Raw genomic sequence first — 18,027 nt, forward strand, 5'->3', positions numbered from 1 at the left:
TCAAAGACAATCGATAAAAACTACCCTAAGGCACAATTTGTGGGTCTATAAAAGAATCCGTAATACATAATCTAAGGCATAATAGAATATAACAATCCATGTGACAATCTATAACATACTGTATGTTATAGAACAATTTGCAAGATTATGTATGAGAGAACCTCTAAAATAATCTATATGGCATACTACAATATAAAACATACTATAAAACAATCGACAGTATGAAATAATATAAAGAAATTATTAGAGATACTGATAAACAATTTAAAAGATATATAAACCAGTCTACAGTATAAGACATAATATAATACATACTATAAGACAATCTATAAACGCTACTATAAGACAATTTCTATGACATAATATACATATTATACAGTAAGACAGTCTATAAGAGATACTGTAAGGAAGTTAAATAGAGATACAGTACTATAAAACAATGTATAATATATACTGTAAGACAATCTAAAAGAAACAATATAACACCTACTATAAGACAATATATAAGACATAATATAATACATAGTATAAGACATTCTATAGGACATACTAGAAGACAATCTATAAGTGATATTGTAAGGAATTGTATTAGAAGCCATTTAAAATAATCTGGACAGATCAGAGCTACAGTACAGTAAAGTGAAAGTCTGCTGTTGAGTATATAAATCTACACACAGGACTCCATGTATTCATCCAGTTACAGCTAACAGAAGTAATCTGCAATCTTCTTACCCACATTCTGTGTGTTTATTTTCAGGTGTACCGGCTGTATTTGTTACAATATGGGCACGAGAAAGAGCCACATTTGCAGATACAGCGTAAGTACAATTTCATTCTAAATAGGTTCAACTAAGGTATATCTGCACTAGGAGATAGTAGCAGGGTATTCTATACTAGGAGCCAGTGACATCACTGAGAATTCAGCCTATCCAGTCACTAGGAGCCAGTGACATCACTGAAAATGCAGCCTATCCAGTCACTAGGAGCCAGTGACATCACTGAGAGTGCAACCTATCCTATCACTAGGAACCAGTGACATCACTGACAATGCAGCATATCCATTCACTAGGAGCCAGTGACATCACTAAAAATGCAATGTATCCAGTCACTAGGAGCCAGTGACATCACTGAGAGTGCAATCTATCCTATCACTAGGGTCCAGTTACATCACTGAGAGTGCAGCCTATCCTATCACTAGGAACCAGTGACATCACTGAGAATGTAGCCTATCCATTCACTAAGAACCAGTGACATCACTGAGAGTACAGCCTATCCTATCACTAGGAGCCAGTGACATCACTGAGAATGCAGCCTATCCAGTCACTAGGAGCCAGTGACATCACTAAAAATGCTACTTATCCAGTCACTAGGAGCCAGTGACATCACTGAGAGTGCAACCTATCCTATCACTAGGAACCAGTGACATCACTGAAAGTGCATCCTATCCAGTCACTAGGAGCCAGTGACATCACTAAAAATGCAACTTATCCAGTCACTAGGAGCCAGGGACATCCCACAGAGTGCAGCCTATCCTATCACTAGGAACCAGTGACATCACTGAGAATGCAGCCTATCCAGTCACTAGGATCCAGTGACATCACTGAGAGTGCAGCCATCCAATCACTAGGAGCCAGTGACATCACTGAGTGTGCAAGCTATCCCATCACTAGAATTCAGTGAGATCACTGAGAGTGCAGCCTATCCATTCACTAAGAACCATTGACATCGCTTACAATGCAGCCTATCCAGTCACTAGGATCCAGTGACATCACTGAGAGTGTAGCCTATCCAGTCACTAGGATCCAGTGACATCACAGAGAGTGCAGCCTATCCCAGTCACTAGGAGCCAGTTACATCACTGAGAGTGCAGCCTATCCCGTCACTAGGATCCAGTGACATCACTGAGAGTGCAGCCATCCAGTCACTAGGAGCCAGTGACATCACTGAGAGTGCAAGCTATCCCATCACTAGAATTCAGTGAGATCACTGAGAGTGCAGCCTATCCATTCACTAAGAACCAGTGACATCACTGAGAATGCAGCCTATCCTATCACTAGGAACCAGTGACATCACTGAGAGTGCAGCCTATCCAGTCACTAGGAACCAGTGACATCACTGAGAATGCAGCCTATCCAGTCACTAGAAGCCAGTGACATCACTGAGACTGCAGCCTATCCAGTCACAGGGAACCAGTGACATCACTGAGAGAGTAGCTTATCTAGTCACTAGGATCCAGTGACATCACTGAGAGTGCAATCTATTAAATCACTAGGAATCCGTATGTCGGTGATGAGACTGGTTGCTATTGAGTTGTGGGGCAGTAGTCGTATTAATAGTGGCTCAGCCTATTAAATGTCTGCCAATGTCCAGTGAGTCATTGCAATACACTATGTCCTCTAGAAGAAAATAAAATGATGATAAAAGATATTTGCAGCTAATTTCTTCTTGTTTTGATCCTCACGTTTGTCCTTTAAGCCCAAAGAACCTTTTTTTTTTCTCTTTAACCCATAACACCCCTGTTTAAAGTTGAAGTTATTATAATTTGTACCATCTACAGTTCCTGTGTCACCACCCATGGGTCCCTTGTGTGCAGTGATTACTTGTGGATTATTTATCTGCAGTCCTGTAACTAGCAATCTACATGATATACAGAACATTTTATATATATAGAGAGAGCTATCAAGCTGTTCCGTTACCTCTGTGTCTGGTTGTTTATTCCGAGTCTTGTTTAATTACCATGTTTGTTCCCATTTGTAAGGTGCTGTAGCATCTCCTAATTATATATAATGAAATGTTAATGCTACCTCTTGACTTCTAAACATGACCACATTAATGATAGCATCTGGAATGTTCTAAATGTGACGTCTTACAGAGAGGCCAGACCCTTCACCACAATAATTATACAGTAATAGGAATAGAACTGTGTATATAAATGTAAAACTGTATGGTAATGATGTATATTAAAGAAAGTAATGAGGTATAAAGTAAGGTATCCGTTCACATGGTTGACCATGTTATGGTCGACAGTCATTAGGTCAACCACTATTGGTCGACATTGACATGGTCGACATGGACACATGGTCGACACATGAAAGGTCGACACATGAAAGGTCGACACATGAAAAGGTCGACATGGGTTTTTTTTATTTTTTTTCTTTTGGGGAACTTTTCCATACTTTACGATCCAAGTGGACTACGATTGGAACGGTAATCTGTGCCGAGCGAAGCGGTAGCGGAGCGAAGGCACCATGCGAGGGGACGCGGTGCACTAATTGGGGTTCCCAGTCACTTTACGCAAAAAACGACACCACAAAAAGTTAAAAAACTCATGTCGACCTTTTCATGTGTCGACCTTTCATGTGTCGACCATTTTCATGTGTCGACCATGTGTCCATGTCGACCATGTCAATGTCGACCAATAGTGGTCGACCTAATGACTGTCGACCATAACATGGTCGACCATTCATAGCGGAACCATAAAGTAAACCGTTCATGTAAAGACTACTCACGTAAATAAACCCACCTTGCCTGTCTTACCAAACTAATATAGTAACTTGCACATGAATACAACTCTACAAAACTAATACTTATCTCCCTTCAGATCCAATTAAAATCAAATGTAAAAAATTGCCGATAACGCTATTGTTACTCACGCATTCGTTCACTCAGCCAACAAACCGCAGATAAGGACGGAAAAATAATTTTCTGCATTTTATCTATTCCTAAAAGCACCAAGCACAGTAGAGCCAAAATAACAGTGCAATAAAGACACAGTATAAATAAGAACATTAATGGAGACCATATTTGTGTAGCCAAATTTATAAAAACCAAGGCATAGCCTACAAAAATGAGTGTCAGCCTGTAGACAAAGTGGAACAAGAATCCTTATTGTTGCGATTTGCTGCAAAAAGGATTCTTCATTTTGGGGACAGACTGCATAGTTTCATAAATATGCCCCGAAGTGTTAGGGGATCCGGACTATGGGCTGACAGTCGACAGACAAAAGGTTGATACTAGAAAAGGTCGACATATTCAAGTGGTCAACATGAAGATGGTCGAAACACTTATGGTCAACATCCTTTTTTTATGTTTTTGGACTTGTTCATCCTTGCCTATCCATGTCACATATCATAACCTTCAATAACTATTGTGGTGAGCTAAGCTAGCCCACTTGGGGATGCAGAACGTATTTTACCCCTCCCCGACCCACCTGAGGTAGCGGATAGGGCTAAAATAGTGGGACTCGAGGATATAGCTAAGACTGAGGGGGTGGTGGCTAGGGCTAACCCCCCCCCCTTCCCTGTAGTGCCCAACCATAACCCTTCCCCAGGTCCTATCCCTAAGAGTGGCCCCAGTACTTACCAGCTGGACGTCAGTGTTCTGGCTCCGGGATTTCAAGTATTGTAGGGATTCCGGCATCCCCAGTGAAATAACTATCCACACTAATCCCAGAAATGCAAAAAAAAAAAGTGTGTCAGCCATTGCCGTGTCAACCTTTTGACCCTGCCATCCTTTTGCCCATGTCGACCTTTTCCAGCGTCAGCCTTTTCTTTTTCTACTTTTTGTCCATGTCGGCCTTTTGTCAGTGTCAGCCTTTTGTCTGTCGACCATATGGGGTCAACCGAATGGACCTATTGTATATAGATCTTGTATACCACACCCATGTGTTAGTTTTTTTCACTGCTGACACTAGTGGCCAATTTCTTTTTTTCCCTCCCAGAACTGTTGTGATTGGAGTATCTGTGTGTGTTTGTGCATACGTGCAGGTGTGGGGTGGGCAGCAGGATAATCCCCCCTAGGTGCACCCCTGCACCTTTGCTTCTTCTTTCTACTGTCTACCGCAATACAGTTTACTCCATCTTGTGCATATAAACTGTATACCCAGGTGTGAGGCAGCCTACAGTATATACTGTATGCACGGGTGTTAGGGGGCTCTTGTATTGTATATTAAGTGGTGCGTGAGGCAGGGTAGTGTACACGTTTGTTTTAATTGGTTTTACACAATATCACATCAGGAACATTTCTTTATATAGACAACTTAGTGTCCTGAATAGCATGAAACAGGGAAAGTTAATGAACGATCCTGTTTACGTAAAGCCTGTCCTCTGCTGCCATTGATTTCCGTAGACTAAAAGCCCAGTTTTACTGTCCGTGGTTAATCAAAAAGCATTTTACGATCAATACGCTGAGAGCTGTAAAAGATAGATACTTTCTGGGCAGGGGACAGGAAACGCCGCCTTGATGTTTAACATCACAGACGTATTGACTAGAGATGTGCACCGGAAATTTTTCGGGTTTTGTGTTTTGGTTTTGGGTTCGGTTCCGCGGCCGTGTTTTGGGTGAGGCAAAACCTCACCGATTTTTTTTTGTCGGATTCGGGTGTGTTTTGGATTCGGGTGTTTTTTTCAAAAAACACTAAAAAACAGCTTAAATCATAGAATTTGGGGGTCATTTTGATCCCAAAGTATTATTAACCTCAAAAACCATAATTTACACTCATTTTCAGTCTATTCTGAATACCTCACACCTCACAATATTATTTTTAGTCCTAAAATTTGCACCGAGGTCGCTGGATGACTAAGCTAAGCGACCCTAGTGGCCGACACAAACACCTGGCCCATCTAGGAGTGGCACTGCAGTGTCACGCAGGATGTCCCTTCCAAAAAACCCTCCCCAAACAGCACATGACGCAAAGAAAAAAAGAGGCGCAATGAGGTAGCTGTGTGAGTAAGATAAGCGACCCTAGTGGCCGACACAAACACCGGGCCCATCTAGGAGTGGCACTGCAGTGTCACGCAGGATGGCCCTTCCAAAAAACACTCCCCAAACAGCACATGACGCAAAGAAAAAAAGAGGCGCAATGAGGTAGCTGTGTGAGTAAGATAAGCGACCCTAGTGGCCGACACAAACACCGGGCCCATCTAGGAGTGGCACTGCAGTGTCACGCAGGATGGCCCTTCCAAAAAACACTCCACAAACAGCACATGACGCAAAGAAAAATTAAAGAAAAAAGAGGTGCAAGATGGAATTGTCCTTGGGCCCTCCCACCCACCCTTATGTTGTATAAACAGGACATGAACACTTTAACCAACCCATCATTTCAGTGACAGGGTCTGCCACACGACTGTGACTGAAATGACGGGATGGTTTGGACCCCCACCAAAAAAGAAGCAATTAATCTCTCCTTGCACAAACTGGCTCTACAGAGGCAAGATGTCCACCTCATCATCATCCTCCGATATATCACCGTGTACATCCCGCTCCTCACAGATTATCAATTCGTCCCCACTGGAATCCACCATCTCAGCTCCCTGTGTACTTTGTGGAGGCAATTGCTGCTGGTCAATGTCTCCACGGAGGAATTGATTATAATTCATTTTAATGAACATCATCTTCTCCACATTTTCTGGAAGTAACCTCGTACGCAGATTGCTGACAAGGTGAGCGGCGGCACTAAACACTCTTTCGGAGTACACACTTGTGGGAGGGCAACTTAGGTAGAATAAAGCCAGTTTGTGCAAGGGCCTCCAAATTGCCTCTTTTTCCTGCCAGTATAAGTACGGACTGTCTGACGTGCCTACTTGGATGCGGTCACTCATATAATCCTCCACCATTCTTTCAATGGTGAGAGAATCATATGCAGTGACAGTAGACGACATGTCCGTAATCGTTGTCAGGTCCTTCAGTCCGGACCAGATGTCAGCATCAGCAGTCGCTCCAGACTGCCCTGCATCACCGCCAGCGGGTGGGCTCGGAATTCTGAGCCTTTTCCTCGCACCCCCAGTTGCGGGAGAATGTGAAGGAGGAGATGTTGACAGGTCGCGTTCCGCTTGACTTGACAATTTTGTCACCAGCAGGTCTTTCAACCCCAGCAGACTTGTGTCTGCCGGAAAGAGAGATCCAAGGAAGTTTTTAAATCTAGGATCGAGCACGGTGGCCAAAATGTAGTGCTCTGATTTCAACAGATTGACCACCCGTGAATCCTTGTTAAGCGAATTAAGGGCTCCATCCACAAGTCCCACATGCCTAGCGGAATCGCTCCCTTTTAGCTCCTCCTTCAATGCCTCCAGCTTCTTCTGCAAAAGCCTGATGAGGGGAATGACCTGACTCAGGCTGGCAGTGTCTGAACTGACTTCACGTGTGGCAAGTTCAAAAGGTTGCAGAACCTTGCACAACGTTGAAATCATTCTCCACTGCGCTTGAGACAGGTACATTCCACCTCCTATATCGTGCTCAATTGTATAGGCTTGGATGGCCTTTTGCTGCTCCTCCAACCTCTGAAGCATATAGAGGGTTGAATTCCACCTCGTTACCACTTCTTGCTTCAGATGATGGCAGGGCAGGTTCAGGCATTTTTGGTGGTGCTCCAGTCTTCTGTACGTGGTGCCTGTACGCCGAAAGTGTCCCGCAATTCTTCTGGCCACCGACAGCATCTCTTGCACGCCCCTGTCGTTTTTTAAAAAATTCTGCACCACCAAATTCAAGGTATGTGCAAAACATGGGACGTGCTGGAATTTGCCCATATTTAATGCACACACAATATTGCTGGCGTTGTCCGATGCCACAAATCCACAGGAGAGTCCAATTGGGGTAAGCCATTCCGCGATGATCTTCCTCAGTTGCCGTAAGAGGTTTTCAGCTGTGTGCGTATTCTGGAAACCGGTGATACAAAGCGTAGCCTGCCTAGGAAAGAGTTGGCGTTTGCGAGATGCTGCTACTGGTGCCGCCGCTGCTGTTCTTGCGGCGGGAGTCCATACATCTACCCAGTGGGCTGTCACAGTCATATAGTCCTGACCCTGCCCTGCTCCACTTGTCCACATGTCCGTGGTTAAGTGGACATTGGGTACAACTGCATTTTTTAGGACACTGGTGAGTCTTTTTCTGACGTCCGTGTACATTCTCGGTATCGCCTGCCTAGAGAAGTGGAACCTAGATGGTATTTGGTAACGGGTGCACACTGCCTCAAGAAATTGTCTAGTTCCCTGTGAACTAACGGTGGATACCGGACGCACGTCTAACACCAACATAGTTGTCAAGGCCTCAGTTATCCGCTTTGCAACAGGATGACTGCTGTGATATTTCATCTTCCTCGCAAAGGACTGTTGGACAGTCAATTGCTTGGTGGAAGTAGTAAAAGTGGGCTTACGACTTCCCCTCTGGGATGACCATCGACTCCCAGCAGCAACAACAGCAGCGCCAGCAGCAGTAGGCGTTACACGCAAGGATGCATCGGAGGAATCCCAGGCAGGAGAGGACTCGTCAGAATTGCCAGTGACATGGCCTGCAGGACTATTGGCATTCCTGGGGAAGGAGGAAATTGACACTGAGGGAGTTGGTGGGGTGGTTTGCGTGAGCTTGGTTACAAGAGGAAGGGATTTACTGGTCAGTGGACTGCTTCCGCTGTCGCCCAAAGTTTTTGAACTTGTCACTGACTTATTATGAATGCACTGCAGGTGACGTATAAGGGAGGATGTTCCGAGGTGGTTAACGTCCTTACCCCTACTTATTACAGCTTGACAAAGGCAACACACGGCTTGACAAATGTTGTCCGCATTTGTGTTGAAATACTTCCACACCGAAGAGCTGATTTTTTTGGTATTTTCACCAGGCATGTCAACGGCCCTATTCCTCCCACGGACAACAGGTGTCTCCCCGGGTGCCTGACTTAAACAAACCACCTCACCATCAGAATCCTCCTTGTCAATTTCCTCCCCAGCGCCAGCAACACCCATATCCTCCTCATCCTGGTGTACTTCAACACTGACATCTTCAATCTGACTATCAGGGACTGGACTGCGGGTGCTCCTTCCAGCACTTGCAGGGGGCGTGCAAATGGTGGAAGGCGCATGCTCTTCACGTCCAGTGTTGGGAAGGTCAGGCATCGCAACCGACACAATTGGACTCTCCTTGTGGATTTGGGATTTCGAAGAACGCACAGTTCTTTGCGGTGCTTTTGCCAGCTTGAGTCTTTTCAGTTTTCTAGCGAGAGGCTGAGTGCTTCCATCCTCATGTGAAGCTGAACCACTAGCCATGAACATAGGCCAGGGCCTCAGCCGTTCCTTGCCACTCCGTGTGGTAAATGGCATATTGGCAAGTTTACGCTTCTCCTCCGACAATTTTATTTTAGATTTTGGAGTCCTTTTTTTACTGATATTTGGTGTTTTGGATTTTACATGCTCTGTACTATGACATTGGGCATCGGCCTTGGCAGACGACGTTGCTGGCATTTCATCGTCTCGGCCATGACTAGTGGCAGCAGCTTCAGCACGAGGTGGAAGTGGATCTTGAGCTTTCCCTAATTTTGGAACCTCAACATTTTTGTTCTCCATATTTTAATAGGCACAACTAAAAGGCACCTCAGGTAAACAATGGAGATGGATGGATACTAGTATACTTATGGATGGACGAGCGACTGCCGACACAGAGGTAGCTACAGCCGTGGACTACCGTACTGTGTCTGCTGCTAATATAGACTGGATGATAATGAGATGAAATCAATATATATATATATAATATCACTAGTACTGCAGCCGGACAGGTATATATATTTATTATGTAATGACTGATGACGGACCTGCTGGACACTGTCAGCTCAGCAGCACCGCAGACTGCTACAGTAAGCTACTATAGTAGTATGTATCAAGAAGAAAGAAAAAAAAAAACCACGGGTAGGTGGTATACAATTATGGATGGACTGCCGAGTGCCGACACAGAGGTAGCTACAGCCGTGGACTAACGTACTGTGTCTGCTGCTAATATAGACTGGATGATAATGATATGAAATCAATATATATATGTATATATAATATCACTAGTACTGCAGCCGGACAGGTAGATATATATTTATTAGGTAATGATGACTGATGACGGACCTGCTGGACACTGTCAGCTCAGCAGCACCGCAGACTGCTACAGTAAGCTACTATAGTAGTATGTATCAAGAAGAAAGAAAAAAAAAAAACACGGGTAGGTGGTATACAATTATGGATGGACTGCCGAGTGCCGACACAGAGGTAGCTACAGCCGTGGACTACCGTACTGTGTCTGCTGCTAATATAGACTGGATGATAATGAGATGAAATCAATATAATATCACTAGTACTGCAGCCGGACAGGTATGTATATTTATTATGTAATGACTGATGACGGACCTGCTGGACACTGTCAGCTCAGCAGCACCGCAGACTGCTAAAGTAAGCTACTATACTATAGTAGTATGTACAAAGAAGAAAGAAAAAAAAAAAACCACGGGGAGGTGGTATACAATTATGGATGGACTGCCGAGTGCCGACACAGAGGTAGCTACAGCCGTGGACTACCGTACTGTGTCTGCTGCTAATATAGACTGGATGATAATGAGATGAAATCAATATAATATCACTAGTACTGCAGCCGGACAGGTATGTATATTTATTATGTAATGACTGATGACGGACCTGCTGGACACTGTCAGCTCAGCAGCACCGCAGACTGCTACAGTAAGCTACTATACTATAGTAGTATGTACAAAGAAGAAAGAAAAAAAAAACCACGGGGAGGTGGTATACAATTATGGATGGACTGCCGAGTGCCGACACAGAGGTAGCTACAGCCGTGGACTACCGTACTGTGTCTGCTGCTAATATAGACTGGATGATAATGAGATGAAATCAATATAATATCACTAGTACTGCAGCCGGACAGGTATGTATATTTATTATGTAATGACTGATGACGGACCTGCTGGACACTGTCAGCTCAGCAGCACCGCAGACTGCTACAGTAAGCTACTATACTATAGTAGTATGTACAAAGAAGAAAGAAAAAGAAAAAAACACGGGGAGGTGGTATACAATTATGGATGGACTGCCGAGTGCCGACACAGAGGTAGCTACAGCCGTGGACTACCGTACTGTGTCTGCTGCTAATATAGACTGGATGATAATGAGATGAAATCAATATAATATCACTAGTACTGCAGCCGGACAGGTATGTATATTTATTATGTAATGACTGATGACGGACCTGCTGGACACTGTCAGCTCAGCAGCACCGCAGACTGCTACAGTAAGCTACTATACTATAGTAGTATGTACAAAGAAGAAAGGAAAAAAAAAACCACGGGGAGGTGGTATACAATTATGGATGGACTGCCGAGTGCCGACACAGAGGTAGCTACAGCCGTGGACTAACGTACTGTGTCTGCTGCTAATATAGACTGGATGATAATGAGATGAAATCAATATATATGTATATATAATATCACTAGTACTGCAGCCGGACAGGTATATATATTTATTATGTAATGACTGATGACGGACCTGCTGGACACTGTCAGCTCAGCAGCACCGCAGACTGCTACAGTAAGCTACTATAGTAGTATGTATAAAGAAGAATGAAAAAAAAAAAACCACGGGTAGGTGGTATACAATATTATATATATATATATATATATATATATATATATATTATATACAATTATATATATATATATATATATATATATATATATATATATTAAACTGGTGGTGATTGATTATTAAACTGGTGGTCAGGTCACTGGTCACACTATCAGCAACTTGCAAGTAGTACTCCTAAGCAGACAATAACAAAATATATTATACTGGTCTGGTGGTCAGTGTGGTCACAATGGCAGTGTGGCACTGACTCTGGCAGCAAAAGTGTGCACTGTACGTTATATGTACTCCTGAGTCCTGCTCTCAGACTCTAACTGCTCCCCACTGTCAGTGTCTCCCCCACAAGTCAGATAATTAATACAGTCACACTATCTAATCTATATCACTTCAGCAAGTAGTAGTAGTATAGTAGTACTCCTCCTAATAATGCTCCCCAAAATTACTACTACTGTGTCTCTCTCTACTGTCTCACTCTCTTCTCTAAACGGAGAGGACGCCAGCCACGTCCTCTCCCTATGAATCTCAATGCACGTGTGAAAATGGCGGCGACGCGCGGCTACTTATATAGAATCCGAGTCTCGCGATAGAATCCGAGCCTCGCGAGAATCCGACAGCGGGATGATGACGTTCGGGCGCGCTCGGGTTAACCGAGCAAGGCGGGAAGATCCGAGTCGCTCGGACCCGTGAAGAAAAAACTGAAGTTCGGGCGGGTTCGGATTCAGAGGAACCGAACCCGCTCATCCCTAGTATTGACGCAGAGCATTGGACTGGAAGGTGGTTTATTATAACATGACGGCAGAAATCGTTATATCAGCACCTGCGCCAAAGACAACGACCTCACTTCCCTGTCAGGTGTCGGCGTTCCCCGTGGCTTTCAGGGATCGGGAGTGGGTGCGTGTGCAGGGGAATTGGGAGTGGCTGTGCCCCACAGTTTATTATTATTTTATATTATTTGTTTTCTTAGCTTTTTTCAAATATAAATGTGGATTCAATAAAAATATAGGAATAACACTAAAGGATATTGGGGGGGGTACAAGTATAATAATACATATTGCATGTAGACAGTCATCATGAGAATCAGAAATAAGACTAAAGGTGGGTACACACTGTAAAGATATATCTGCAGATCAGTTGATCGGCAGATATATCTATGGACGGATCGAGCAGTGTGTTCAGCATACACACTGCCCGATCCGTCGGGGACTGACGTCATGAACTGGGCAGGCGTGTGCACACGCCCGCCCAGTTCAGCTGTCAATCACCGCCGGCATCCGCAGCATGTGTACGGGCGGTCGGCCGACCGCCGTACACACACAGCGACGCGCCAATATATCGGTAGACATATTGGCCGTCGGCTGTGCTGCGGGGCCGACGCGATATGTCTGTGAACGACGGAGTTCACAGACGTATCGGCCGTACACACTGGCCGACGGACCCGCGATATATCGGCCGTTCAAGAGAACGCCCGATATATCGCCCAGTGTGTACGGGCCTTAAGTAACAACTCATTACCAGTGCACACAGATGTGTTCTCATACACTGCGGCTCAAGTCAGGATCCCGGCGCTTGGGATGTCGGTGGCCAGAATACCAACAGCAGCATCCGACGTGCAGGATCCTGACACCTGATAGGTAGATATTGAAACTCTAACCCCCTAACCCTCCCTTCCTGCTGCTGGCCTTAACCCCCCCCCCGCAGCCAAACTTCCCCCCCAATGCCTAATCCTAACCTCCCCTTTTCACGGCCTGACCCTACCCTTCCCCCTTCCGCAACTTAACCTTATCCCTCCGCCCGCTCCGCCCGCAGCCTAATCCTAACCTCCCCTTTCCTCAGCCTGATCCTACCCTTCCCCCTTCCGTAGCTTAACCCTATCCCTCCGCCCGCAGCCTAAATCTAACCTCCCACAATCCCCAACCTCCCTTCCCCCCCCTTTCCGCAGCCAAACCCTAACCCATCCTGGCATACTTACCATCGTGAATGCCGGCAGTTGGGATTCCAGCGCCGGCGTTGTGATTCATGTCAGGTTCCCGGCATCAGTCTTCTGACTAGTGTCGCTATTCCGGCATCGGTATTCCAACTGCCGGCATTCTGAAAGCCAGTATAGTGTATTTACCTGGGGCCTAATTCAGACCTAATCGCAGCAGCAAATTTGTTAGCAGTTGGGCAAAACCATGTGCACTGCAGGTGGGGCAGATGTAACATGTGCAGAGAGAGTTAGATTTGGGTGGGGTGTGTTCAAACTGAAATCTAAATTGCAGTGTAAAAATAAAGCAGCCAGTAATTACCCTGCACAGAAACACTATAACCCACCCAAATCTAACTCTCTCTGCACATGTTACCCCACCTGCAGTGCACATGGTTTTGACCAACTGCTAACAAATTTGCTGCTACGATCAGGTCTAAATTACCCCCAAGATCTCCTCCAAAAAGCGTCTTTCTTGCTCAAACTATGGGGGTCATTCCGTGTTGATTACTCTCTAGCAACTTTTTGCAGCGCTGCGATCAGGTTAAAACTTGGCAAAACTGCGCATGCGTATGTACCACAATGCACAGGCGCGTCGTACGGGTGCAAAGAGGATTGTTGCTGTGCGATGGCTTTAACGAAGAATCCATTCGCACAGCCGATCGCAAGGAGATTGACAGAAAGAGGGCTATGGATGGGTGTCAACTGACCGTTTTCTGGGAGTGTTTGGAAAAATGCAGGCGTGTCCAAGCGTTTGCAGGGCTGGTGTTTAACGTCCATTCCGGGACCAAAAAGTCTAAAGTGATTGCAGCAACTAAGTCCAGAGCTACTCAGAAACTGCAACAGACTTTTTTGTGCCGTTGGCTGCAAAAGCGTTCGCACACTTGCAAAGCGAAAATACACTCCCCTATAGGCGGTGACTATCTGATCGCAGCGCTGCAAAAAGTTGCTAGTGAGCGATCAACTCGGAATGACCCCCTGTGTGCAGAAATGAAACAACTGGGAGTAACAAAACTGCATTGCTAGCTTGCACTGATCAATCTGATGTGCAACATTTGTATATCTGTGTGTGACTGTGTCTGCATCTACTGTATGACTGAAGGGCTACGCAGCTGCGTCTCTTTCTTACGCGAGTTCCATTGTGCTTCATCTGCAACTTTGTATACATTTAAAACTAATTCTTGTGCAGTTTAATGTTGCATCTGCAATATGAATAATTATAACTATATGAAGCTGGTATCCGGACTCCAGGTCGACACACCTTAGGTCGATGCCAATTGGTCGACACACCTTAGGTCGACATGGACAAAAGGTCGACATGGACAAAGGTCGACAGGAACAAGGTCGACGTGGAAAAAGGTCGACATGAGTTTTTCACGATTTTTTTCTTTTTTTTTAACCTTTTCATACTTAACGATCCACGTGGACTACGATTGGAACGGTAAAGTGTGCCGAGCGAAGCGGTAGCGGAGCAAAGGCACCATGCCCGAAGCATGGCGAGCGAAGCGAGCCATGCGAGGGGACGCGGTGCACTAATTCGGGTTCCCGGTCACTCTACGAAGAAAACGACACCCAAAAAACATAAAAAAACTCATGTCGACCTTTTTCCACGTCGACCTTGTTCCTGTCGACATTCTGTCCATGTCGACCTTTTGTCCATGTCGACCTAAGGTGTGTCGACCAATTGGCGTCGACCTAAGGTGTGTCGACCTTTGTGCTGTCGACCCTCAGTCCCAGACCCATGAAGCTACGGAAGGTTTAATTGTCAGTTTAGACTATTGCAGCTAAGCAGATCTATGTAGTGTATATGGATACATTTGGCTGTGTGATTGCACACTACATACTGTAGATCTGCTTAGCTGCAATTGTTTAAACTAACAATTACACCTACTGTAACTTCACATAGTGAGACTTATTCCACTGCCTGTGCAGGAGCAAATACTGTAGTTCCATCTGTTATGTGACTGGCTGTGGTATATGAGGTTGTCTGTTGTAAATACACTGTAAGGGGATACAACTGAAGGTGCACATGTCTCCTGACCACTTTTCAGTGTCAGAGATATGATTCTGGCAGTAAACTGCTTCTTATTCACAGGTAGACATCTGTCTGTAAGCAGCAGTTTGCAGGTGGGATTATCAGCATGCTGTGGACCTCCTCTGTTATTACATGCTGGGTACATCAGCAGCACCTCTACCCGAGCCCTCTGATAGCCACCCTGATTCCTGAAGCTGTGCAAGCAGAGGTGCAGCTAGGTGCCATGGTGCCCGGAGCAAGGGTATGTTTTGGTGCCCCCTCTACTGTACTGAATTGGGGGCCTAGCCAACATGTTACATTTGAAGAGAAAAATATTAAAAAATCCTAAATTGGTAACAGGGCTGGTTCTAGACCTTGTGGAGCTCAGGGCAAAATATTTTTTGGGGTACTTCTATGAATAAAATAGGCATTGGGCACAGCAAAGGCACTCAACAAATATATAGGAGCGTGGCTTCATTGGGAAGGGCCGTGGCCACAGAATAGTAGCAATTCAAATTACACTGCACAGTATTGTTTGTTATTCACATTACACCACACAGTAGTGTCCGTTATTCAGATTACACCACACAGTAGTGTCAGTTATTCACATTGCTCCCCAGTAGAGCTCCTTATACACTTTATGCCACACAGTAGAGCCCTTTATACACATTAGGTAACACAGTAGAGCCCCTTATACACATTAGGAAACACAGTAGAGCCCCTTATACACATTAGGTAACACAGTAGAGCCCTTTATACACATTGGGGGTCATTCCGAGTTGTTCGCTCGTTATTTCTCTCTCGCAACGGAGCGATTAGTCGCTAATGCGCATGCGCAATGTCCGCAGTGCGACTGCGCCAAGTAAATTTGCTATGCAGTTAGATATTTTACTCACGGCATTACAAGGTTTTTTCTTCATTCTGGTGATCGTAATGTGATTGACAGGAAGTGGGTGTTTCTGGGCGGAAACTGGCCGTTTTATGGGTGTGTGCGAAAAAACGCTACAGTTTCTGGGAAAAACGCGGGAGTGGCTGGAGAAACGGAGGAGTGTCTGGGCGAACGCTGGGTGTGTTTGTGACGTCAAACCAGGAACGAAACTGACTGAACTGATCACAGTGGCAGAGTAAGTCCCGAGCTACTCAGAAACTGCTAAGTGTCTATTCGCAATTCTGCTAATCTTTCGTTCGCAATTTTACTATGCTAAGATTCACTCCCAGTAGGCGGCGGCTTAGCGTGTGCAAAGCTGCTAAAAGCAGTTTGCGAGCGAACAACTCGGAATGACCCCCATTATGTACACAGTAGAGCCCCTTATACACATTAGGTAACACAGTAGAGCCCCTTATATACATTAGGTAACAGTAGAGCCCCTTATACACATTAGGTAACACAGTAGAGCCCTTTATACACATTATGTACACAGTAGAGCCCCTTATACACATTAGGTAACACAGTAGAGCCCCTTATATACATTAGGTAACAGTAGAGCCCCTTATACACAGTACGTAACACAGTAGAGCCCCTTATACATGTTATGCCACAGTAGAGCCGCTTATATATGTTACACCACAGTAGAGCCGCTTATATATGTGACTCTGCAGCTTCTAATGCAGAGAAAGGAGCTGGATCAGCAGTTGGGGCAGAGACGGGTGCTGCAACAGCCAGGGCAGAAAGAGGTGCTGCAGCAGCTGTAGCAGAAAGAGATGCTGCAGCAACTGGGACAGAGAAAGGTGCTACAGCAGCCAGGGCAGAGAGAGGTGCTGCAGCAGCTGGAACAGAGAGAGGTGCTGGAGCACCTGGGACAGAGTGAGGTGCTACAGCAGCCAGGGCATAAAGAGGTGCTGCACAGCTACAAGCAGACAATGAGATATGTAAAGAGGGTGGCAGAGCCCTGGCATGTGCCAGCTGTCAGTGTCTCCTGTTGTCGCCTCTGGCCTGCCCTGTACCCTACCTAGTCTCCAAGTCTGTGCGCACCCCTCTGCCTCTCCTCCTTCTGCTCAGTGGCTACCTGTACAGAGGCCCGCGGTATATCGAGGGAGGGGGAAGGGGGCAGGCAGCGGTGCGCCCTCTAACTTTTCTGGCGGCTGGAGCCACCCTCGCTACACCCCTGTGTGCAAGGGGCATTAAAGTTATATTATATTCTTCCCATTGATGATTCTGTCTTCCCATGTAGTGATACAGAGGTTGGCATGGTCTGACCTTACCATTGGCAGAATAGTAGCATTATTTATCCAAAAAAACGAAGTCTATTCTGTGTCTCACCTCCCCCACATTAAAACAAACCGTATTCTGCAGGAATCTGACGAAACGCGTGAGGTGATTCTGTGAAGCAAGATTCCATTATTCTGTGCCAGTGTGCACTCTATCATGTTAAGGGTCTATCACTATGTTACATTCCCCTAGTAAAAGTGCTGAAACCTTACACATTCTCTGCAGCTCCTTACATACCTAGGTAATAAAATGTGTTTCATGTTGGGGCATAGAGGGAGATGGGAATACATTTTTCATACTAACTTAGGGGACAAATAAGAACAGTTCACTGGTCAAATAAGGACCATCATTGTTTTCAGCCCTATTCTTGGCTCTGTGTATTAGACATGATATAATGACCACCTTGGCTCTGTATATTAGACATGATATAATGACCACCTTGGCT

General features: G+C 45.2%; 1 protein-coding gene across 1 annotated transcript in view; it reads left to right on the forward strand.

Annotated features, from left to right (window-relative positions):
* The window catches only part of PTH1R (parathyroid hormone 1 receptor), a 453,204-nt gene that overhangs the window by 409,873 nt on the left and 25,304 nt on the right, over positions 1–18,027 (forward strand). Inside the window, exon 8 of the mRNA XM_063924515.1 lies at positions 758–818. Coding sequence (XP_063780585.1) covers positions 758–818 — 61 coding nt within the window. The remainder of the gene's footprint in view (positions 1–757; positions 819–18,027) is intronic.

Source organism: Pseudophryne corroboree, chromosome 5 (genome assembly GCF_028390025.1).
Source record: "Pseudophryne corroboree isolate aPseCor3 chromosome 5, aPseCor3.hap2, whole genome shotgun sequence".
NCBI classification, from domain to species: domain Eukaryota; kingdom Metazoa; phylum Chordata; class Amphibia; order Anura; family Myobatrachidae; genus Pseudophryne; species Pseudophryne corroboree.